At 40.8% G+C, this 25,194-nt stretch overlaps 1 protein-coding gene across 1 annotated transcript; it reads right to left on the reverse strand.

The window, feature by feature from the left end:
- Positions 1–1,397: 1,397 nt before the first annotated feature.
- LOC145356384 (myosin-4) lies at positions 1,398–24,994 on the reverse strand. The gene is made up of 39 exons (XM_080209065.1): positions 24,776–24,994; positions 24,525–24,668; positions 24,287–24,443; positions 24,126–24,153; positions 23,887–24,004; positions 23,692–23,784; positions 23,461–23,524; positions 23,260–23,358; positions 22,799–22,902; positions 22,560–22,698; positions 20,770–20,888; positions 20,526–20,675; positions 20,251–20,421; positions 19,843–20,143; positions 19,668–19,738; positions 19,415–19,502; positions 19,194–19,311; positions 18,962–19,085; positions 18,532–18,668; positions 18,137–18,392; positions 17,804–18,046; positions 17,510–17,686; positions 17,273–17,418; positions 11,300–11,390; positions 10,803–11,192; positions 10,571–10,697; positions 10,360–10,478; positions 9,917–10,113; positions 9,644–9,827; positions 8,784–8,949; positions 8,432–8,556; positions 5,765–6,073; positions 5,325–5,528; positions 4,565–4,690; positions 4,261–4,431; positions 4,008–4,112; positions 3,801–3,896; positions 1,698–1,832; positions 1,398–1,527 (listed from the first exon to the last, which is right to left on the reverse strand). The coding sequence occupies exons 1-39, from the start codon at positions 24,977–24,979 to the stop codon at positions 1,510–1,512; spliced, it is 5,814 nt and encodes a 1,937-aa protein (XP_080065191.1). The 5' UTR covers positions 24,980–24,994; the 3' UTR covers positions 1,398–1,509.
- Positions 24,995–25,194: the final 200 nt, after the last annotated feature.

Below are 25,194 nucleotides of genomic sequence, written 5' to 3' on the forward strand. Positions count from 1 at the left end.
TTGGATGTTAAGATTTACGACTGACCTTGTTCTATGTTTAATTGTCAATGGCAGATTAAAATTTTCTATTTGAATATGGGAGAAATAAACTTTTAAATAGATTCAACATTGGAGTTATATTCTGCATTGCTAGAAACAGCATAGTGAGATTACTATCAATTTCATCCAAACATATTTTAAATGGAAAGCCATCATCTCAGAACAGGCAAGTTATCTGGAAAGAACTGCAAAGAGACGCATAAAAGACAATGGGGGCGACTCTCCCATCCCACTGTGCTGCTTTTAACATGGGTGGGGTGGGGGGTGTGAGAAGAGGCTGTCCCAGATACATCCAAGGAGCCAGAAATTGGGCTGGGAGGGCCAGCAATGTGGGGGTCGAAGAATTGGCCAGCAATTAGGAGGCCGGCAGGCAGAGACCATTACACGTGTGCCGATCTTGGCGCTGACTGATCGGCACATGTGCAGTTGGCCCGCTCAGCACTTTGCTACCAACCTCGCCAATAGACCCACTGATTTTCGGCATGATTCATGTGAGTGCTCTTTGCAGTGCACTGTGTGTGGGAAATTGGGAGATTCATTTTGAAACTCCTGCTGAAAAATTCAGCGTGACTTACTCCATTTTTTATGTGAATTCGACACTTACAATTTTTTTGGGAGAATTGCTCCCCATACATTTGTTGTCAGAAGTGTTTAATCGGGTAGGTCGTGCCTTACTAACCTTATTGAGTTTTTTGAGAAGGTGACCAAAGAGGTGGATGGGGGTAAGGCAGTTGACGTGGTGTATATGGATTTTAGTGAGGCGTTCGATAAGGTACACCATGGTAGGCTTCTGCAGAAAATGCAGATGTATGGGATTGAGGGTAATCTAGGAAATTGGATCAGAAATTGGCTAGCGGATAGGAGGCAGAGGGTGGTCGTTGATGGTAAATATTCGTCTTGGAGTTCGGTTACGAATGGTGTGCCTCAGGGATCTGTTTTGGGGCCACTGCTGTTTGTAATTTTTATTAATGATCTGGATGAGGGTATAGTTGGGTGGATTAGTAAGTTTGCTGATGACACCAAAGTCGGAGGTGTGGTAGATTGTGAGGAAGGGTGTCATAGTCTACAGGAAGACTTAGACAGGTTGCAGAGCTGGGCCGAGAGGTGGAGGATGGAGTTTAATGCGGAGAAGTGTGAGGTAATTCACTTTGGTAGGAATAACAGATGTGTCGAGTATAGGGCTAACGGGAGGACTTTGAATAGTGTGGATGAGCAGAGGGATCTAGGTGTGCACCGTATTAGTGGATTCTTCTTCCCCTCATTTTTTTCACAATCTAATTTCGTTGGATTTTTCTGTGCAGCATTTTTATTCCCAGAATGATTATCAGGACAGCTAACAGACAAAGGTGACAAAAAAAACTTTTCAGAGATGCGCTTTTATTTCTACTGACAGAGCAATCTTTATAAAACTATGTTACAAAGAAACACACATTTTGTGGATTTCTTCTTTGGACCATTTCAAATTGTCATCTACTCTTCAGCGGAGCTCTAATGGGCAAAAAGAAATAGCAAATGGTTAAACCAATATAATGTAAAGATTGCTTTTAAAATATTACTTATATTTTGACAAACAATAGAGATCTTTACCAACACTTTTAGTCAATGTATTTTAAGCTTCACTATTTATTCAGTTTTGAAATAATTTACATCCAGCATACCTTCATAGTTATGTCACGGCTTTTGCTTCTCAGTTTGTTGACTTGAGATTCTGCAATGTCAGCACGTTCCTCAGCTTCCTCCAGTTCATGCTGCACCTTCCTAAACTTGGACAGGTGAATGTTGGCCTGTTCCTCCTAAAGGGGATAGAGTAGAAGAAATGATTAGGTTGCAGGTTAGAAAATTAAATATTGCAGGGGAATGTAGTTGTTCACTTAGAATCATAGAATCTCTACAGTGCAGAAGGAGGCCAATCAGCCTAATGAGCCCGCACCGACAATCATCCCACCCAGACCCTATCCCTGTATCCTCAGGTACTTACCCTGCTAATCCCACTGATACGAAGTGTCAATTTACCATGGCCTAATCAACCTGACCCGCACATTTTTGGAGTTGATTAAGTGTGAATCTTTCACAAAAGATTTGACATAAATGTTCGGAAGGGTGACCATCGGTTTAGTGCTGTGATCCACACATTTTGATATCTATAATCCAACTATTCACAAGCTACACCAGCTTTTCATTCTTTGTGAGAAAAAAACTGAATAATGAATTAGTTTATCACATTGGTCTTTTATATCTGTGACTTGAATTTGAATCCAGCCTAAATTGGGTGGAAGACTCAATATACTGTTTGGACATTGCTTTGCGCAGTGTGTAAATATTTCCCTTTATATCTGGGACTTCAGTCTCCACATGTTTTTAATTTCTAAACTGCTTTTTCATTCTTTAGAGAGCTTTATTAACATATCCACTATTTGATTTGCATCTCAAACACAGGCACAATCATTTCTGTGCCAAAATGTTTCCATTTGGGTGCAAAGCAAGGTATATTCCATGAAAATATGGGTAAAGCTTCATAAGTACGTTTACAAGTTCCGTAAGAAGCTTATTTGGATTCTGAATAACAGGACAATCATTTCTGATATTCAAGAGAGTAAGCTATCATATTCTTATTCTACTGGGAAAAATGTTTGAGGATATTGCACTTTGTGGTTCCAAAGAACAAAAAAAAATTAGAAGCAATCATTTCAAGAATTCTTTGAAACTATAGTAGATGAAGATTGCCCATTGGATTTGAGGAACTATGTGTATCTTTTTTTAAATCCAAGGCCAAGGGAAACTTACCAATTTGCCACGTAAACTGAAAATTTCCTTCGAAATAGAAAGTTGAAGATGAAAATAAAATTAAGAGCTGTGTCACATATGATTTCTCATGTGAATGTCATGTTCAGATTTCCTCTGGTCATAATATTCTTAAATTATGTTGCAGTTATATGACAAATATAAAAGGTGATTAAATGCAATCGCATACATCCAGACCAATTAATTGCAATATGCAATGGTGCATGGATTTTAATATAAAGGGTATAAAATGAAAGGTGAAAAATTTCAGATTAATGCTAGTTCACTGAAATCTTCCCCTGCTCTAGCTTTTGTTGTTAACAAACAAGAAAATAACTGAGGTAATTCTCAAAGCACTTGAGTGTAATATAGTTAATTGTAACCTTTTATTGATGGTGAACCCATGGAAGGGCAAGTGGTATTGTCATTGGACTGGTAATCCAGAGGCCCAGAGCAAATGGTATCATTTGAATTCAATAAAAATCTGGAATTAAAGAAGTCTAATAATGACTATTGTTGACTATTATAATGAAGTACCTTCTGGCTCACTGATGGCCTTTAGGGAAGGAACTCTGCCATCTTCAATTGGTCTTGCCTATAAGTGGTACAGATCCACAGCAATGCAGTTGACTGGCAAGACACTCAGTTGAATTTGACAATTTAGTTGATAAGGACAGCAGTGACTCCGTACCATAGTTCTGGATTTGGACTCACGTTGTATTGAAGTTTACAATGCTTAATATGTTTTTATTGAACAGGATACATAATCATTGAAATAAGGTGGTGTTAATCCTAAAGACCCTGTATGATTTATATATGATAAGATTTTTGATATTCTTAACTTGCCTTTAATGTAGATTGCACGAGAATTTGATGAACTTTACACTATAGAAAAATACTCAAATGTTTGAATCAAAATTTTAGCTTTACAAAATAATATTCAAAAACATTTTGAAGGAACTACTGTCCTCGGTACTTACAGTTTCCTCACATTGCCTCTTGTAAGCCTTAACTTTCAGCTGCAGTTTATCAACTAAGTCCTGCAATCTCAGAACATTTTTCCTGTCTTCCTCAGACTGTAAATAATGCAAACGAGGCAGCAGTTACATCGATACTTTGTAAAAGTAATGATTACCACCAGTTCCCACAATGATGTTCCCATGTCAAATAACCAACTTTATAAATACCTGATAAGTCAGTTCCTTGACTCTTCTTTCATATTTGCGAACACCTTTGACGGCTTCAGCACCTCGTTTCTGCTCAGCTTCCAGTTCATTTTCCAGCTCATGCACCTAAACCAGTCACCAAATGGCATTAATTATTTTACATTTGTGCAAGATATATACTGCTGCAAAATTATGAATCTTGTTTGTAGCCAAAACTTCAAAATATTCACAAACCTTAGCAAGCAGCACATGATAACACAGTCATGCCACTTACCCGAGCCTCCAGTTTCTGGAGTTGTTTCTTTCCTCCTTTCATTGCCAGTTGCTCAGCCTCATCCAGACGATGCTGCAGGTCCTTCACTGTCTGTTCGAGGTTCTTCTTCATTCGTTCAAGGTGAGCACTGGTATCCTGTTCCTTCTTCAGCTCTTCAGCCATCATGGCAGCCTTATAATGGTGAGGTAACGGAGCAAATCATTATTCAAGTTTAAACTTGAAATAGTATGAACAAAGTAACTGAGTGTGACAAACTGCCATTTGTGAAAATGTGTACATATAATTAAGTTAACTTGTGGCTTACATCTGTGATAGCCTTCTTTGCTTTTTCTTCAGCATTCCTCGATTCCTGAATTGTTTCCTCCATTTCAGTTTGGAGATGATTCAGATCAGCATCCAGCTTCTTCTTGGTGTTGATGAGACTTGTGTTCTGCAAGGAAAGTCAGTCTATAAGAACACGTTTTGTAGGGTCTATAAACTACAATCACAAATAGGCTCAAGCTTTGTTTGTGAGTCCCATGACGCAACAAGTGGAAGTTCAATTTACTGTGGGTTTTCAGAAATTGGGAATTAAGATAGTGAATGGGTGGCACATGCTGCAGCCTTCTGTCACTGATGTTTCTTCAAACCAATCAGTTAATCTGGTTCCAGGTGGGAAATGTATCTAACACTATTAAGGAATTCCTGCCATTCATTCCAATAGAATCACCTCACGCAGGCCATGCCAGCTTCCTTAGGACAGAGCTGAGGAGGAACTTCTCTCAGAGGGTGGTGAATCTCTGGAATTCTCTGCCCATTGAAGTGGTGGAGGCTACCTCTTTGAATATGTTTCAGTCACGGGTAGATAGATTTCTGATAGATAAGGGAATTAAGGGTTATGGGGAGCGGGTGGGAAAGTGGAACTGATCCACTTCAGATCAGCCATGATCTTAATGAATGGCAGGGCAGGCTTGAAGGGCTAGATGGCCTACTCCTGCTCCTATTTCTTATGTTCTTATGTTCATGATCTTAAGCCTCAGCCACACTCTTCCCAAGTTCAAGTTGACATCAATGCCTGTACAAACCTGTGAGTGCAGCAGCTGTACTCTCTCAGTGACATCAACAAGCTCTTGTTCAGCAATTTTGCGAGATCTATCTGTCTGTTCCAGTGCTGCTCTCAGTTCTTCAATCTCAGCCTGCTGCAAACCACTTCTGCGCTCAACCATGGCCAATTGCTCCTTCAAGTCTTCCTGGCCTCTGACAGCATCATCCAGGTGTAACTGGGTATCCTATTTAGATGGCAGGAATATATTGAAAGTAGATATTGCAGTGAACCATGGTATTTGTATTATATTAACGGAAATTCAAATCATTTTTTGAATAAAACCTTGAGTAGTTTGACTATTCTAAAACTGCTAGTTAGCTCATGGAAAAATATATTATATTTACTTTATTGTCAAAGGTTGCAAAATATTTAGAAGTAGATTAAAATTAACAATAAGTTAAAGACAAATGCTGAACAGACCTTTAGTTGACCCTGCAGGTTTCTGAGGTGTTTCTGAGCTTCAGAAGCCTGGCGGTTCGCATGTCCCAACTGAATCTCCATTTCATTCAGATCACCTTCCATTTTCTTTTTGATTCTTAGAGCATCATTTCTGCTCCTGATTTCTGCATCCAAGGCACTTTGCATTGTGTCTACAACCCTTTGGTGGTTCCTCTTCAGCTGGTCAATCTCCTCATCTTTCTCTGCAATTTTCCTATCAATTTCAGATTTGATTTGGTTCATTTCTAGCTGAATACGGAGGATCTTGCTCTCTTCATGTTCCAAAGAAGCCTATAATTTTTCAAAATTTCACACGTTACTGTCATAAAAGTTGTTTGTACTCGCTATGATCTTGCTGTGCATCAGATTCATCCATTCTTCCAGACTATTACATTGTTGGAACATAGAAATACAGGAAAGGGAGTAAGTCCATTTAGCCACTTGAGCATGTTCTGCCACTCAATGAGATTATAACTGATCTGTGACTTACCTCCATATATCTGCATTTGCCTCATGTCCCTTAGAACATTCAGTTCATATAATGGTATCGATTTCAGATGTAAAATCAAAAATTGATCAGGCATCAGCTGCCATATACAGAAGAGATTTTCAAACTTCTGCTTCTGTTTGTTTGTAGATGTTATTTGATAATTATCAGTGGTTATCACTGCTGCCTCACAGTGCAGGGACCTGGGTTCGATTTCTGGCTTGTGTCACTGTCTGTGTGGAGTTTGCACATTCTCCCTGTGTCTGCGTGGGTTTCCTCCAGGTGCTCCAGTTTCCTTCCACAGTCCAAAGATGTGCAAGTTAGGTCGATTAGCCATGCTAAATCACCCCTTAATGTCAGAGGGACTAGCTAGGGTTTATGGAGATAGAGCCTGGGTGGAATTGTGGCAGGTGCAGACTTGATGGACCGAATGGCCTCCTTCTGCACTGTAGGATTCTATGATCTATGATCTGCTGAAGAAAGCTGGTTATACTTAAAGCTGGTAAGTAACCAGGACTAGATTAGATACATTCAAGGACACTAAAAGAATAAAAAGGGTTGAAAGTATGGGAGCACTGACAATAATCTTCCAATCCACTTTAGATACAGAGGTGGTGCAATAATTTTCAAATTGTTACTACAAAATTTGTTTAAAAACTACTGTATGGAAACACCAGAGACTACAGGCCAATTAGTTTAAGATCTGTGATGCAAACTCTTTGAAAAATTATAATCTATCATAAAATTAAATCAGTTGAACAAATATGGATTAATTATCAAATGCCAGTCTGGATTATTTATAACGTAAATGTATTTAAGAAACTTGATAACGTTCTGCCATGTGTTAACAGATTGATTACTGTAATAAAATTGACATGCCATATATGGATTTCCAAACGGTGGCTGATTAAATGCTACACATCATTACTTAACATGTAACTTGAAAGTATTGTGAATTGCAGGGAGGATAGTGATAGACATGAAGAGGACTTAGACTGATGGAAGTTGGGGAGGGGAAGATACAGCAGGTGAAATAATGTAGAAAAATGTGAAGTGATCCATTTTAGTAGGAAGAATGAGGAGGGGTAATTTGAAATAAAAAATACAATAATAAAGAGCCAGGAAATGCCCTCCGGCACTGCCCCTTGGCACCATGCCACCCTAGCAGTGTTATCCTAGCAATGCCAACCTATGGACATTTGGAGCCTCTGAAGGGGCAGCGTGGGGGATACATGCAGATGTGGTTCTGGACCAGGATTGGACTGACAAGCAGTGGTCATTTGGCCAGAGTAGAAAAGGATAGGGGTGCAAGAAGGGGCCCATAATCACAGGGAGTTATGAATGGGGACAATAAGCACAGAGGAGCAGGTAGAAATGGCTGATGATCGCTGGGGTGAGTGGGTAAAGAAGGAACTGATGATAGCAGGGGCGGAAGGGAGTCAGAGTGAATGCTGGCTCCTATCGGGTGTGGGGAGGGGAACTGCTGAGGCCACCATGGTGGGCTGGGTGAGGTTTTTGCTGCTCTGATCAGGATATCCTCTAAGGATGGAGTCTTCTGAGCAGCTACTTTTTGCTGGCAGGTTTAGGCCCCTTCACCCCCATGATAGCTTTTTTTTTTATCCCAATTCAATCAAATTAAGTCCAATTCAGAGTCTCAACAAGTTGAGACATTCCCGATCCAAGCTGACAAGACAGGGCTGTCAACTCCTGTCTTGGGCTTAATCTACATGATCCAAGCTGATTCGAGTAGGCATTGCTCCTGCTCGAAGGCTTGATCTCATTTGCATCTTAGCCAAAAGACCTAGATGCAGCTTTTAAAAATTGCTTCAAATGATGCTGAAATGTAACCTAATGACTTCAACCAAGCGCAGCATGTCAGTACTACACCTAGCCAAAGGGCCAAGAAGCAGCTTAAATAGCATCTCCTTGATTTTTTTTGGCAAATGTCCTAACTTTTGAGGGGAGAACAGACTGGTTCCTCTGAAGAGAAACACACCAGTTTTCACACCAGAAACAACATTTTTTGGTAAGATTTTGCCTGTTGACTTTCAAATAATTTGAACGCATAAGACAAGTGTTGCAACTCTTAATTTATTTGACAAATGCTATGATTCTAAATTTCTATTGTGTAAAGATTAAAATAAAAGAATTATTCGTTTTACCTCTGCTTCCTCTAGAGCTGCTTGAATTTCACTCTTCTCCTGCTCAGCTGTCTTCTTTGCCTTTTCTATCTCATGGAGGGCCTTGCTGCTTTCAGCCAGATGCTCAGTCAGATCAGAGATCTCCTCTAGTTTATGAAAAAAAGTTTAAAGTTATACCCATTTTGTGGTGATTTAGCTAAGATTACCAGCCCAATATATGCTTACACTTTTGATGTGAGACTGATTTAATTGTGCAAAGCACAATCGATAAGAAAAGCATTTTACTGTAGATTTTAACAGCAATGTAAACACATCTACATTTATTATTAACGTTCTTAAATGCTTAAAATAATAAGGAAGGTTTAAGACATACGCTGCAGATTCTTGTTTTCTCGTTTAAGAGTTTCAAGTTGTTCCAGAGACTCCTCATATGCATTCTTCATCTTGAAAAGCTCAGTGCTCACATTGCGAGACTCCTTCTGAGCTGCTTCCAGTTCAGCCTGACTTTCCTCATATTTCTGCTTCCAGTCTGCCAAGATCTGTAGTGGGCAATTGAAAAAAGTACAAATGAAGTATAAGAATGCGGTTTTATCCCAATGCTGACATGAGACGATAATTGAGGAATATGGAATGTAGACTGCAAGGCGAATTAAACTTTGGGACGCAGCTCAATTTCTGCCTGTTGCAAGAGAACTTGAGGCATGCATGTTTAAACAGAAGCACAAAGATGGGCTTCTGAACGATTATATTTTATTAGGCAGAGCAGGGGATGGTATTCGCATTCTTTTGATACTAAAAAGATTCAGTACTAAGTTTAAAATGTCCAGAAAATGCAGTGCACAGTTTGAGTGCATTTAAAACTTCTCTTTAAGCAACAGAAGAGAAATAGGTATTTCAACACCTTTGAGTTTCTTCTGCTATCTTATTAGAACATGGTTGAGCATGTGCCTCAACTTCATATATCTCCTTCCCTGTAAGTATGTGTTAAATTTATCCAACAAAAATCTATCAACTTCAGGCTTCTTCGTTTTGATTTGGACATCATTCACAGCATCTTCTGGAAGAATGAATTGCACTTCAACTGTTGTGAAGAGCTCTGTCCTATCAAAAATCCACTCTACTCTTATGTTAAACCTGTCTCTACCTACAGCAAAATTTACTTAACATTAATATGAAACTGCTGTTATATATAAAATGTTAGAGAATGAGAAATAATAATAAACACACTCTTACCTTGTCAAAGTTCTTCTGTTTCTTGTCAAGAGCTGCTGCTGCTGAGTTTGCCCTCTCCACATCTACCATCAGATCCTCCACTTCATTTTGCAGTCTCTGTTTTGTCTTTTCCAGTGAAGCACATTTGGAGTTCACAGCCTCAATGTGCTCTTCTGCATCCTGCAAGCGCTGAGCAAGCTTTTTCCTAAAATGTGCAAAACCAAATATGTTCTAATAACATCATCTTAAACAGCATTCCGTAGGAAACCAAATTCTCATTTCATTATAACATACTTGGCCTCCTCCAGTTCCTCCGTGCGCTGAATTGCATCAGTTTCGTATTTTGTTCTCCACTGAGCAACTTCACTGTTGGCCTTGGACATGCCACGTTGGAGCTCAGCCTTTGCTTCCTGTTCCTCTTCATATTGCTCACGGAGCAAATCACAGTCATGGCGAGCTGATTGCAGGGCATGTGCCAAGGCACCCTTAGCCTGAAATTGGTGATAGCATAATAGTTAATATATCTATTGTTATTACTATGCTAATAAATCTTGATACTTTGCTTATGGATGACAAGGAATATTGCCACTTATAATGGTAGCATCTGAGATCTATTACTGAACAATCAAATCACAAAACATAATATTTTATAATGTTTCAAATTGGACAATTTAAGTTAATTATTAATATTTTCTCCTAGAGCTAATGTGCACTTGTTACTTAAATTATTCTGATACCTTTGTTTCCTCCTCCAGCTGTCTCTTGAGCTCCTCAATCTGCTGAGTATATGCTTGTTTGCCTCTTGTTAGTTGAGATACCATGGCTTCTTTCTCCTCCAACTGGCGATTCAGTTCACCTGCAAATCAGAAGTGATTCCAAGCAAAGTATTACAAAAAAAGTTGTATTTTCTGCACACCTGATGAAAATGCTTAAGCAACTGATAAATACCATTTTCTGTTCCAAGACGTGCTTTGTGAGTTGATAAATCGTTGATCAAACGCTGATGCTCATCATGTTTGGTCTTCAGTTCACTGACCTGGTCCTCAAGAGTCCGGGCCACTTTCTCAAGGTTTGCCTAAAGCCAATATGCAGAATTGTCAAAGGATGTGAAACCAAACAGATAACAATTTTTTAGCATACTTATAGGAAAGAGAATCTTTAGTAACATTTGGAACCATACCTTGTTTTTAGACACAGATTCCATGTTGCTGGCAAGGTCATCAATTTCCATCTTCAACTCACTCTTTTCTTTCTCTAGTTTCTGTTTGACACGTTGCAGGTTGTCAATTTGTTCCCCAAGTTCTGCAACACTATCAGCCTGCTTCTTGCGAAGAGCAGCAGCCGTGGCTTCATGCTGTAGGGTGGACTCTTCCAGATCGCGGCGCATCTTCTGAAATTCTGCTTCTCGTTTCTTGTTCATTTCAATCTGTGCTGCAGTGGCTCCGCCAGCTTCTTCTAGACGTTCACTGATCTCTTCGAGTTCCCGAGAAAGATCAGCTCTCTGTTTCTCAGTCTTGGCACGAGCAGCACGTTCAGCTTCAATTTCTTCTTCAAGCTCTTCAATACGAGCCTTAAGATGAATATGTATTGATTATAATTTTAGAACAAGTAACATCAGTTCGTGCACATAACCTATACAAAGAATGGATCGCTAATGTTACTGAACATATAAATCACCTGTAATTCTTTAATCTTTTTCTGCAGTTGTGAAGCCAAAGCCTGCTCATCTTCAACTTTGCTTTGAAGTTGGCTGATCTCAAATTCCTTCCTTTAATAGTAAGAGTGAAAAATTAAACTGAATCACTTAGTAAGGAAATTTCTGAATTATTAATGAACTCACATCAGAAAACTATTTCACTGACAGGCTCAAGATGTGGGCTATTTAAAATGCAGCCTTAATTCTTGTGTTAACTTCATATTATTCACAATGAAGAGAACTCTTGTTTGAACAATGACACTAGACTATATACACTAGATAGGCAACTAATGCTCCAGTGAATAATGTTTTATAGAATCCTGCAGTACAGAAGAAGGCCATTTTGGCCCATTGAGTCTGTATCGACCACAATCCCACTCAAGCCCTACTCCCATGACCCCACACATTTACCCTGCCAATCCACTGATACTAGGATCAATTTAGAATGGCCAATCAACCTATCCCGCACATTTTTGGACTGTGGGAGGAAACCGCAGCACCCAGAAGAAATCCATGCAGACTCGGGGGAAGAACGTACAAACACCACACACAAAGTCACCCAAGGCTCGAACTGCAACATGTCTCTGGCACTGTGAGGCAGCAATGCTAACCACTGTGCCACTGTGCTGCCCAGTGATTATGTCTGAAATCTCATTGAGACATATAAGATGTTGAATGGGATGGACAGGATAGAGGTGGAGAGGCTCTTCCCGCTCAGAAAGGACAGTAGGACTAGAGGGCACAGCCTCAGGATAAAGGGGGGGTGGTTTAGAACGGAGTTGAGGAGGAACTTCTTCACTCAAAGGGTGGTGAATCTCTGGAATTCTCTGCCCGTTGAAGTGGTGGAGGCTGCCTCGCTCAATATTTTTAAACGCGGGTTGATAGGTTTTTGATAGGCAAGGGGATTAAGGGTTATGGGGAGAGGGCAGGAATGTGGAACTGAGCCACGACAGATCAGCCATGATCTTATTGAATGGTGGGGCAGGCTCGAAGGGCTAGATGGCCTACTCTTGCTCCTATTTCTTATGTTCTTATGTAAATCTTTTCACTGATATGCTGAAACTCGGGAATATGTATAATGCATCATTAAGTAACTTCAAATTACTTTCTCTGAGCAGTACTCTGGTTAGAATAACTATGTTAGAAAACATAAAATTAGAAAATAATCTCGAGACAATTAGAAAATAATCTTAGAAAATAATCTTCACAAGGTGAAGCCTTCCATTGTTTGCTGGAGCAGACGAGTGAAGGAGCAGAGAGAGAGCTAAGATTTTACCTGTTAAAAACCTATTTAAAATAAGTTTAAAGCACTTTGTTCTTTGTAGAACTGTTTAAAGCATTTATTTATTGTATTTACTGCTTTAAGAATTCTGAGGGAGTGGTTAGCAGGCAGTTGTGGGCCATCAGATTTAAATATCAACTGACCACAAGGTGAAGTCTTCCATTGTTTGCTGGAGCAGACGAGTGAAGGAGCAGAGAGAGAGCTAAGATTTTACCTGTTAAAAACCTATTTAAAATAAGTTTAAAGCACTTTGTTCTTTGTAGAACTGTTTAAAGCATTTATTTATTGTATTTACTGCTTTAAGAATTCTGAGGGAGTGGTTAGCAGGCAATTGTGGGCCATCAGATTTAAATCAGCGCCAGGTTTAAAAGGAGGCCTGGTGTAGACAGCGGGCAGCGTCTGAGCGGGCAGCGGAGTGAGCGGGCAGCAGAGTGAGCTACTAGGGCTTAATATCAAAAAAGGCTTGAGGGAAAAAAGGCCAGGTGAGTTCGTTTGAAAAACAAAAAAAAAAAAATTTTTTTCAAAACTACTACAGTGAATAATGGAGGGGCATGTGATGTGTGGTTTCTGTATGATGTGGGAACTGGTGGACCCTAGGGTTCATCCCAGTGACCATGTCTGCAGTAAGTGCAGGTTGCTGGAGGAGCTCCAGCTCAGGGTAAATGAGCTGGCCTCTGAGCTACAGACACTGAGGCTCATCAAGGGGAGAGAGGGTGCCATTATCAATGGGGTGCAAGTGACATCCACCCCCCCTAGACTGGCTAACTCTAAGGGTCAGGGACAAGAGGGGGCTACTGGGAAGAGGAAGAGGGGTGAGGAGCGGAGGCCTCAACCTCTTAATCTGCATAACAGGTTTGAGGTTCTTGCTTCCAAGTTGGACGAGAACGAGGCAGATGAGGTTGGTGAGCAAGCTGCACACGGTACAGTGCTGCAGCAGGACATAGCCAAGGAGAAAGGGAAAAGGAACGTAGTAGTTATTGGGGATAGTGGGGTGAAGGGTATTGACACTGTCCTTTGTCACAATGACAAAGTGCACAGAAGGGTGTGTTGTCTGCCTGGTGCTCGGGTCCGGGATGTCGCAGCTGGGCTGCAGAGGAACCTGGAGTGGGAGGGTGAGAATCCGGTCGTTGTGGTTCATGTGGGTGCCGGCGACGTAAGCAAAATGCAGACTGAGGATCTGGGGAGGGAGTATGAAAAGCTTGGAATGGAATTAAAAAGTAGAACCGACAAGGTGGTTATCTCTGGGCTACTGCCTGAACCGTGTGCAGATGGGCGTAGGGTTGACAGGATTAAGGAAGTGAATGGGTGGCTCAGGGATTGGTGTGGGAGGAATGGGTTTGAATTTATGGGGCATTGGCACCAGTATTGGGGTAGGTGGGACCTGTTCGGGAGGGATGGGGTTGGTCTGAACCGTGCTGGGACCAGAGTGCTGGCGAATCGAGTAAAGAGGACTGTAGACAGGGCTTTAAACTAATTAGGGGGGGGGAGGGTGTGAGGGTAGGTGACCTTACGAGGTCTAAAGTTAAGGAGAGTGTACATGTAAGGGAAGAGGCCGAGGATGTCCCAATAATAGAGGGAGTAGGGGGCGTGAGTATAGTTGGTGGCGTTGCGGCAAACAGGGTCCAGGTGAAGGCTGGGATGAAAGCACTTTATCTGAATGCACGAAGCATTCGGAATAAAGTGGATGAGCTGATGGCGCAGATCGACACAAATGGATACGATCTGGTTGCCATTACAGAGACGTGGCTGCAGGGTGACAGGGACTGGGAGCTGAATGTACAGGGCTATCAAGTGTTTAGGAAGGATAGACAGGAAGGAAAAGGGGGGGGCGTAGCTCTACTGATTAAGGATAGCATCACGGTGGTAGCAAGGGATGATATTAGAGCCAAGGAGCAGAGGGTGGAATCGTTGTGGGTGGAGATTAGGAACAGCAAAGGGAGGAAGACGCTGGTGGGTGTCGTGTATAGGCCCCCGAATAATGATCTGGAGATGGGGCGGGCTGTTAACGTGCAAATAAGTGCGGCGTGCAGGAATGGGACGGCCGTAGTTATGGGGGATTTCAATCTGCATATTGATTGGTCGACCCATGTTGGACGTGGGGGGCTCGAGGAAGAGTTCTTGGAATGCTGCCGGGATAGTTTCCTCGAACAGTGTGTGTTGGAGCCGACGAGGGAGCGAGCTATCTTGGATCTGGTGCTATGTAATGAAGCGGGTAGAATTAGGGACCTTGTGGTGAAGGATCCTCTTGGGGAGAGTGATCATTGTATGGTGGAGTTTCTGGTGCAGATGGAGGAGGAGAAAGTGGGTTCCCGGACACGCGTCCTTTGTTTGAATAGAGGGAAATACGGTAGGATGAGAGAAGAATTGGCGAATGTGGACTGGGAGAGCGCGTTGGAGGGAGGGTCTGTTGAGGAGCAGTGGAGGATCTTTAAGGAGATCTTTCTTGGTGCTCAACGGAAATTTATTCCGATGGTCAAAAAGGATAGTAGGAGGAGAGGTAATAAGCCGTGGATAACAAAGGAGGTGAAGGAAAGTGTTAAACTAAAAGCGGAGGAATTTAGAGTAGCTAAGAGTAGTGGGCGAGAAGAGGATTGGGAGAGGTTTAAATGTCAACAAAGATTGACAAAGAAGTTGATAAAGAAGGGTAGGAGAAACTATGAAGCTGGGCTAGCGCTTAATATAAAAAAGGATAGCAAGAGTTTTTATAAATATATAAAAAGGAAGAGGCTGGCTAGGGTGAATGTTGGTCCTTTAGAGGATGAGAAAGGGGACCTAGTGGTAGGGGATGGGGATATGGCTAAGGTATTGAATAACTTTTTTGTTTCTGTCTTCACGGAGGAGGACGTGAATAATTTGCCGGGTGTTAGCGATAGAAAGGTGGTAGGACTGGAGGGTCTTAATGACATTACTGTTACTAGAAAGGCGGTGCTCGACAGACTGGAGGGGCTGATTGTGGACAAGTCCCCAGGACCGGATGGAATGCATCTGAGGGTTCTGAAAGAAATGGCAGAGGTGATAGTGGATGCCTTGGTGGTTATTTTCCAAACGTCGCTGGATTCCGGGGAAGTGCCGGATGATTGGAAAACGGCTAATGTTACGCCGTTGTTTAAGAAGGGTGCCAGGCAAAAGGCGGGGAATTATAGGCCGGTTAGTTTAACGTCTGTGGTAGGTAAAATGTTAGAATCTGTCATTAAGGAGGAAATTGCAAGGCATCTTGAAGGGAATTGCTTGATAGAGCAGACGCAGCACGGTTTCATTAAAGGGAAGTCGTGTCTGACAAATTTACTGGAGTTCTATGAGGATGTGTCTAGGGCGGTGGATAGAGGAGAGCCGGTGGATGTGGTCTTTCTAGATTTTCAGAAGGCGTTTGACAAAGTGCCTCACAAGAGGTTATTGCAGAAGGTCGAGGGACATGGAGTTGGGGGTAGGGTGTTAGCGTGGATAGAGGATTGGTTGTCAAATAGGAGGCAGAGAGTGGGGGTCAACGGGTGCTATTCGGATTGGCGGATGGTGACTAGTGGAGTGCCCCAGGGGTCGGTGCTGGGGCCTCAGCTTTTTACCATTTATATAGATGATTTGGAGGAGGGAACCGAGTGTAGAGTGTCGAAATTTGCTGATGACACCAAGATTGGGGGAACGGCAAATTGTGCGGAGGGTGTGGAGAGTCTGCAGAAGGACCTAGATAGGCTGGGCGAATGGGCCAGGAAATGGCAAATGGAATTTAATGTTGGCAAGTGTGAGGTGGTCCACTTTGGTAGGAAAAATGGTAGGAAGGACCATTACTTACGGGACGAAAAACTGCAGCAGGCGACGGTGCAGAGGGACCTCGGGGTCCTTGTGCATGAGTCGCAAAAACCCAGCTTGCAGGTGCAGCAGGTGGTCAGGAAGGCGAATGGGATGCTGGCCTTCATAGCGAGGGGGATTGAATATAAAAGTAGGGAGGTCTTGCTGCAGCTGTATAGGGCATTGGTGAGGCCGCAACTGGAGTACTGTGTGCATTTTTGGGCGCCGCACCTGCGCAAAGATATTTTGGCCTTGGAGGGAGTGCAGAGGAGGTTTACTAGGCTGATACCGGAGTTCAGGGGGTTGAGCTATGAGGAGAGGCTGGATAAACTGGGCTTGTACTCGTTAGAGTTTAGAAGAATGAGAGGAGATCTCATTGAGACGTATAAGATGATGAATGGGATGGATAGGATAGAGGTGGAAAGACTCTTCCCGCTCAAAAAAGACAATAGGACTAGGGGGCACAGCCTCAAGATAAAAGGGGGGCGGTTTAGAACGGAGTTGAGGAGGAACTTCTTCACTCAAAGGGTGGTGAATCTCTGGAATTCTCTGCCCGTTGAAGTGGTGGAGGCTGCCTCGCTAAATATTTTTAAGACGCGGGTTGATGGGTTTTTGATAAGCGAGAGGATTAAGGGTTATGGGGAGAGGGCGGGAAAGTGGAACTGAGCAGCGACAGATCAGCCATGATCCTATTGAATGGCGGGGCAGGCTCGAAGGGCTGGATGGCCTACTCCTGCTCCTATTTCTTATGTTCTTATGACCAAGTGGTTGAGTTAATATCTTCTGTCTGAAGATTCAACATCTTCAATAATGAGTTCCATTTTTTTATCAACAGGGCAAATAATAGATATTCAAAGGAAGGTGAGCAAAAGCTAAGATAAATACTGACTTTTTTAACTTTTCATCGAGTTGCTGCTTATCATTTTCCAAATCCATTATGGTTTCCTGTGACAGCTTCAAGTCACCTTCAAGCTTTCTCTTAGCACGTTCAAGATCCATGCGAAGTTTCTTCTCCTGCTCTAGAGAACCTTCAAGCTTTAAAGGAAAAAAAATTGATTAAAATTTGGCACAAACAATGATTGTACCCTCAAATCCATTTGCTCTCATTGTGTTTAAGAAGACTTACATCATCAACTTGTTGCTCCAGCTTCGTCTTTGTTTTGGTCAGAGTGTTGACTTTGTCTTCCTCTGCCTGAAGATCATCTAAGGTCTGTTGATGGGCCTCTTGGAGGGCTTTCTTTTCCTTAGTTACTTTTGCAATGCTTTCATCAAGTGTAGCCATCTCTTCAGTGAGGTTTTTCACCTGTGTTCATCAAAAATCAAGTGCTCAGAATAATTTCATAAAGTGTAATCAACTGATATGAGCATTCTGCAGTGAATTATAGATCTACTATACATTTTAAAGACCGCCTGTTCATACCTTGTTCTCTGTTGCATGTTTTTCTTTTTCAACTTTGGCTAAAGTGAGCTCCAAATCATCAATATCTTTCTTCAATTCTGAACATTCATCCTCCAGTTTCCTCTTCTTAGCTGTGAGTTCAGCATTTATCTCTTCTTCATCTTCCAGTCTTTCATTAGCTTCTTTCACTTTTGCTTCCAGCTGAATTTTATTCTTAATCAATCCCTCGCATCTTTCTTCTGCATCTGCCAGAGTTTCGCTTTCCTGCAGAAAATTATTACAGGTAGTTATATCAGGCTACAGTTTTGTATAATGTTTACAAAGTTGCCATAATAAAATTGTAAACATTGATACCGCTTGGACTTGGAGTTCAAGATCATTCTTTTCCTGTACAATAGCCACCATTTTCTCTTCCAATTCCTTCCTTCGTGCTTCAGATTTGGCAAGTGCCTCCTTAGTTTTCTCAAACTCATCTTTCATGTTTGCCATTTCCTTCTCTGTTTCTGCACTCTTCAGAAGAGGTTTGATCTTGAAATACAATTGCATCCATGGCCAGTGTTTGACATTTGTGAATGCACGGATGTTGTACTGTAGAGTATACAGTGCTTCCCTGAAGAATATAGTCAGACAGAGGAACACAGTTCATAATCATCCTTCAATACATTTTGTATCAGAAGAAACTCATAAAATGTATAAAAAATTTTACTGACAAATATGCTTTTTTGATGTTCATATATGAAGATGTTTACCTCCTTTCCATCATTCTCTTAAATTCAACCCTCATTAGGAATCCACGACAAATAGCCTGGGTTCGGGTCACAAGTTGCGCCAACCTTTCATCTCTCATCTCTTCAAGTAAACCCAAGAGACCAGCCTTAAAGAACACCTTAAAAAGATTAAAGTAAGTGTTTACATTTCATGATCAAATCATCAAATAAAATTTTAAAATCAATTTGGGTTTTGGAATTGATACTAGAATGTGTGTGCGTGGAAATGGTTCATTCCCTTCAAATGGAGTGGTTTGTAGTGGGTCTGAATTAGCTCCATATATCTAACCTCATAATAAGGCAAGAATCAGAAGGGAACTTTTATGCTTCCTAATATAAAAGCAAAGCTGTGTTTATAGGTTAATTAAAATGTTATATTACAGTGAGAAACATCAATTTTAAATCTAATTACCTTTGTGTGTCCAAATTTGTACTGTGTATGATCTACATCAATGGATCCTAGTAGCTTCTCAGAAGCCTTCTTGCTATCAATGAACTGGCCTTCAGGAATGGCACTTGCATTAAGAATCCTGTATCTGTGGCATCAAAGTTTTAAGCACATTATTGATTTTTGTCTTTAAAATTCCACATTATTACAATTCCATAGAATAGAAAATTTAGGTGTAGCTTTTAAGTTTCATTACCTTTGCTTGAAGTCACCGTAGATGATTCTGCTTGGGAATCCCTTTCTGCAGATTCTGATGCCTTCTAGCACACCATTGCACCTCAGCTGGTGAATGACAAGGGAGTTTTCCATGGCACCTGATGAATGCAACAGAATATTTAAAATGCAGCACATCAAGCAATTATCCCAAGACCTGAAACGTTGACATCCAGTAGTACATAGCAAGGGAATCACACTTGCCTGGTGTCTTTGTTTCATTGGGGATTATACAACGCACAAAGTGGGGGTGTGTGGTCCTCAAGTTAGTCATCAGCTTGCCTAAGTTTTCCTGTGTATTGAACAGAAAAGTAATTTGATCTCCAGTTTTGTCCCAATGTATTTATAACAATAATACAAGACAAACAATTTATTAATCAATATTTTGGTAGCTGACACAAATTTACTAAAATTTGGTTTGCTACATGTTGTAAATATATATGTCAGAGAAACTCACCCTAAACAGAGCAGACACTGTCTGGAAGGAAGAACCCTTCTTTTTGCCACCTTTCTTTGCACCGGCTTCAGCTACAACAAAACAACGAATTAGTTTGTTCTAAACTGATTGGGAAACATGGGAACACAATGTTAACAAAAAGCAATATCAATATTTGAGTGTCTTAGAAATTTACCTTCAGCGGATACAGCGTAGAGATGAGCCAATAGTTTCACTGATGATTTCTGGAATAGCCCAGTTACAGTTTCATTCAGAGGGTCCTTGTTCTTTTCCAGCCAGCCAGCAACGTTGTAGTCCACAGTGCCAGCATAATGGACCAGTGAGAAGTGAGCTTCAGGCTTTCCTTTGGCAGGCTTGGGTTTCTGGAAGTTGTTTGACTTACCGAGATGCTGATCATATAGCTTATTCTTGAAAGAAGTGTCTGAGGCCTTGGGGAACATGCACTCCTCTTCCAGGATTGAGAAGATACCCATTGGCTGGAGCAATGAGAAAGATAGTTAACATTGAGACATTTACCCTAATCAAATAGTGTCCACATAAATATATTTCAGTTCTAATTAATGTCTTGCATGATATTACTGACCTTTTCAATGAGTTCAATGCAAGCAGCCAGATCCATACCAAAGTCAATGAATTCCCATTCAATTCCTTCTTTCTTGTACTCTTCTTGTTCCAGAACAAACATGTGGTGGTTGAAGAACTGCTGCAGTTTCTCATTGGTGAAGTTGATACATAACTGTTCCAAGCTGTTGAACTGAATATGTAGAGCAAATTAATGTCTCATTTAAGTGTTGGATTGTGCTTTTTAGTGCAGAAAAGTTTCAGTAATTTGTTGAATTTTGTGTTTCTGATTCTTACATCAAAAATTTCAAACCCAGCAATATCCAGCACACCAATGAAGTACTGTCTGGCCTGTTTTGTGTCCAACTGCTGATTGATACGGATAACCATCCACAAGAACATTTTCTCAAAAATGGATTTGGCAAGGGCACCAACTGCATTGTAGACCTGAAAGAATACATTAATCATTTTAGCCAAAACCTTAAGTAAATATTTTCAAGATTTACACAGATGTCACTTTACAAAATTCTTCAAAGTTTACCTGCTGAACAGTTTGACCTTTGGTCACAAATTCATTGCCAACCTTCACTCTTGGATAACATAATGCCTTTAGCAAATCTGCAGAGTTGAGTCCAGTCAGGTAAGCAACCTTGTCGGCATCTAACAAAATAGAAATGACAATCCAGTATATTTGTGTACAACATCTAATTTTAAATTTGGAATGCTGCTCTAAGAAGAACATTAAAAAATAAAATTTTATTTGTTTTGTTAAGATGTCTTACATCATGGCTGGGAAGTCTTGTGTCACAATGATTAGCATTGATTTGGGTTCATACCTCACTGCAAGACTTGAAGGCCAATGAAGGTGCACTCATGACATGGTCAAACAGGTTGAGTATCAACCTGCAAATCCTTTTAACACGTACCACTGATAGGCAGTAACCATGGCAGAGATTGTTGGTCATCAAGCAAGGAAACTCAGATCCCCTACTGTCTATGGCTCTAGAGTACATTAGGCAAAAGTGCATGCTGCTATAGACATCCATACTCCCTGAGTGACATGTAATACAACACTGGGGACCTAAAGTTCAACACACTTATTTTCCTTACAATGTTCAAGACAATAGTACCATATAGATATCAGATTGGCAAATGCCAAAGTTTGTTCCTGTACAAAATAGGGACTGTTATACGATGTCTTTATTTTATGAGACATTAGGTTAGTTGGCCAGATTGTGAGGCAGAATGACATCTACAGTGTGGGTTCAATGCCCATACTTGCTGTGATAGTTCAGTCTGGCCTGCTTTCTTACCTTGGCAACGCCTATGGAGTAAGCTATGTGTAACCAGTGGTCTCTTTCAATGCGTTATTCACACTCGAAATGTTGGCTGTATCCTCCACAGATGCTGTCAGACCTGCTGAGTTTTTGCAGCATTTTCCGTTTCTGTCTCTTTCTCATTAATGGAGAGAGATATACCTATGGTCCTTTTTGGACTAAGGCTAAATTGCTTTAATGGATAATGTAAAATAAGGATAGTACTTGCAAATGTTTATATCACAGGATGTCACACTTTATACTTTTTAACTGCAGCCAATCATGTTTCCTGTTAGACAAAGCAATAATTTAATATTTGCTTTGACATTGAGTTCCCAATCTGCTACCAAGGGAATTGAACCAATGAGCATTACCTCTCTTATACTGTTTTTCTCTCAAAATCCCTTAAAAAGTATAGCTTGTTGGATGACATGTAACTGGACTTTTAATTGTGTGTTAAATTCATAATTACAGTTGAACAGCCTCACTGGCCTTTGAAGATTAATTTCATGCTTTTTCAATGTCAGATTTCAGATATAAAATTATTTCCTTATCAGGAGGGTAAATACTTCCACTTTTTACAAAGCTAAATAGGCTTTTTTTACTTGATGTTTTAACTTCTGTATTTATGCAATCCTAATCATTAGTTTCACTATCTGGAGATTTAAATTAAAAATAATGCATAAAGTTTTTCTAACTTCCTGGTTATTGTCTGGGAGAACACTTCAGTGTAATTAGTTTAGCTTCCTCCTTGGTGAACTCATTGCTACTGTACACCTTATAAACACCTTAATTTGGCAGCAGATTGTCAAGAAGGGGAAGTTATTGCCACAGACATCACAAGAGCTTTCTTTGAGGTACCAGCGCAAAATTGGCCCAGCATTGTTCCAGAATGTTAAAATAATGCCTGTATAGTATGAGATTATAAACTGAAATCACTATGTCTCAGAATATTCTTTTGAATGTCTAGACTTTAGTAAATACTGTAGTGATGCGAGATGTATGAAACTGTTACCTTCTGTGCCATCTGGCTCGGCCTGCTCCTCACGTTGTTTTTGCTTGAATTTCATGTTCCCAAAGTGCATTACTGCACCAGTGAGTTTATAGATGCCCCATTTCTCATCATTGGTGAAGCCCAGAATGTCGATGGCAGTCTGTAAACCCAAACAATAGATTTAGAATCTATTTAAATAGATTTAGGAGGTACAAGTCAGGATAAGAAAATACAATTAAAGATGCACGGCTGATACTCACATCAGTCGCCACCAATTCTTCCGTATCGTCGATACTACTAACGGAAATCTCACCCTGGCTGATGAAGTGATAATCATAGGGGTTGGTGGTAATGAGACAACTCTCTGCAGAAAGCAAAACAAATGTTTTGTTGGAGGAATTGTGATGAAGGGAATGAAACTTGTGTTTCATCCAATTTTATAGTTAGGCTTTCCCTCTTCCACTCAGACAACGTATCAAATTCAGTTTCTATTCATCATTTGACTGATATTCATTATACTGACAAACTAATGGTTGGATTTGGAAAATGAACATCAGATAAAGTTGACAAGTAACATCATTAATTAGAAGAGACCAGATTTTATTTCAAACGATCTATTCCTAGGATGAGATTAAGGTATATTTACCGTATTAGAACTAATCATTTCAACCTAGCGAAGTACAGAATTGAAGTACAGACTTGCCAAAACCTCCATCCTTACCAACAATTTCTGGTTTGAAATTGGTCATCATCTGATAGAAAATGTGGTAACTCCTTTCCGCTTTTAGCTGGAATGTTACTCTGGATTTTTCCAGTAGATCTAGAGAGAATGTACACACACAAATATAGATTCACTGAAGAACCTGTGTGTGTTGAAAATTTAATTGGCTGATATTTATAAATAAAATTCAGTACAACTTACAGGTTTCAATATCAGCAGAAGCCAGTTTCCCAGTGGCGCCAAAGTGAATTCTGATGAATTTACCCTGGAATGTGAAGATAATTTAAATCAGAGATTTAAAGCATTTCCAACAACAATTGCGTTTGTATTGAATCATCCATTTTTTACTTGTTAGCAACTTGGTTGTAATAATTGTGGTACATACTCGGGGCTCCAATTTACGCAACTGCAGGAAATGTGCAGGAAACTTACGAAGCGAGACGAGTTGTCATTCCTCACGGTCTTGGCATTACCGAAGGCTTCCAGCAGCGGGTTGGCCTGGATGATTTGATCCTCCAGAGAGCCCTGTAAAAACATCAGGAGTTGCAGCATTTACCGAGTCAAGAAATGAATTGCAGCCAAACAGCTAAAAAATTGACGAATTTCACTGTATCAATTTTTTTTTACCTGCATCTTTCCGGATTGTTGAGCCTCTTTCTTCTTGGCGTCCCCTGCCGCTGCAACTGATGCAAAGTACTGGATGACACGTTTCGTGTTCACAGTCTTTCCGGCACCAGATTCTCCGCTGGACGGGGCAAGAGTGGAAAATAACGAATTCGTGAATTACCAGAGGCGATTAAAAATACCGGAGTTAATTCCAATTGCATTAACAACTCTGCTGAATCTATTAAAGCAACAACACTTACGTGATCAAAATAGACTGGTTTTCACGATCTGCAAGTAAAACGAACGTGAGATCAAAGTTTAGATAACTGAGTTTCGCCGAAATTTACTCCGATTTTCGGCGAGAATGAAAAGGTTTCCTCGCTGAACACCCGACGCAACGAATTAAAACTCACATACTTACCAGTTTGCATGAACTGATAGGCGTTGTCAGAGATGGAGAAGATGTGTGGAGGAGCCTCTTGTCGCTTCTTGCCTCTGTAAGCGGCCACCACCTCGGGATCATACACTGGCAACCACTTGTAGGGGTTCACAGTGACACAGAACAGCCCGGAGTAGGTCTAATGTCGGGGGAGCAATTAAAGATCTTTAGTGTCTACAATTATCGTTTTCATTTAGCAATCTGAAGTTTTTGTACTTACATAGATCATCCAGGCTGCATAACGCTCTTTGAGGTTATACAGCACAGATGCTTCATTCAGGTGGGTCATCATGGCCATGTCCTCGATTTTATCGAACTTCGGAGGGTTCATTGGGAGGACGTCGTCATCTTTGACTGTCACTGTCTGAAAAATGATCCACAAACCTACCATGTTATTTACAGTAATGTGTGTTTTGTGAAAACACTAAAGCGTTTCAGGATGATTTACTTATTTTTTAAATTTCAACCAACCTGCTTGGTCTCAAGTGTCTCGACTGTGGCTTTACCACCCTCTCTACTCTTGACTGTACCTTTCACGTACAATTCTTTTGGATCGGGGACATAGCAGGCTGTTTTGGCGTCGAACGGTTTGTTCTGAGCCTCCAGTCGTTCCTTATCGCTTTTACGCAAAAAGGGCGCCGCCTTTCCAAACACTGCCATTTCCGAATCCCCCATGGCTTCGGTTTATTGCTAAAATAGACAGGTGAGTTTATATAAATAACGGAATCAGCACCTTCTATTGCATCATTTCTTGACACCATTAAATACTTCCTTGGTTTATCGGAAAGCAAGATCTCTCACGTTTGAACTCAATCTAATCTAACTGCTTGTAGAAGTGTCAGTTCCTATTTTAACAGTCACCCCGTTGCCGTGCTCATGTGAAGCCGACT

Source organism: Carcharhinus amblyrhynchos, chromosome 21 (assembly GCF_965287045.1).
Source record: "Carcharhinus amblyrhynchos chromosome 21, sCarAmb.v2.hapA, whole genome shotgun sequence".
Taxonomy (NCBI): domain Eukaryota; kingdom Metazoa; phylum Chordata; class Chondrichthyes; order Carcharhiniformes; family Carcharhinidae; genus Carcharhinus; species Carcharhinus amblyrhynchos.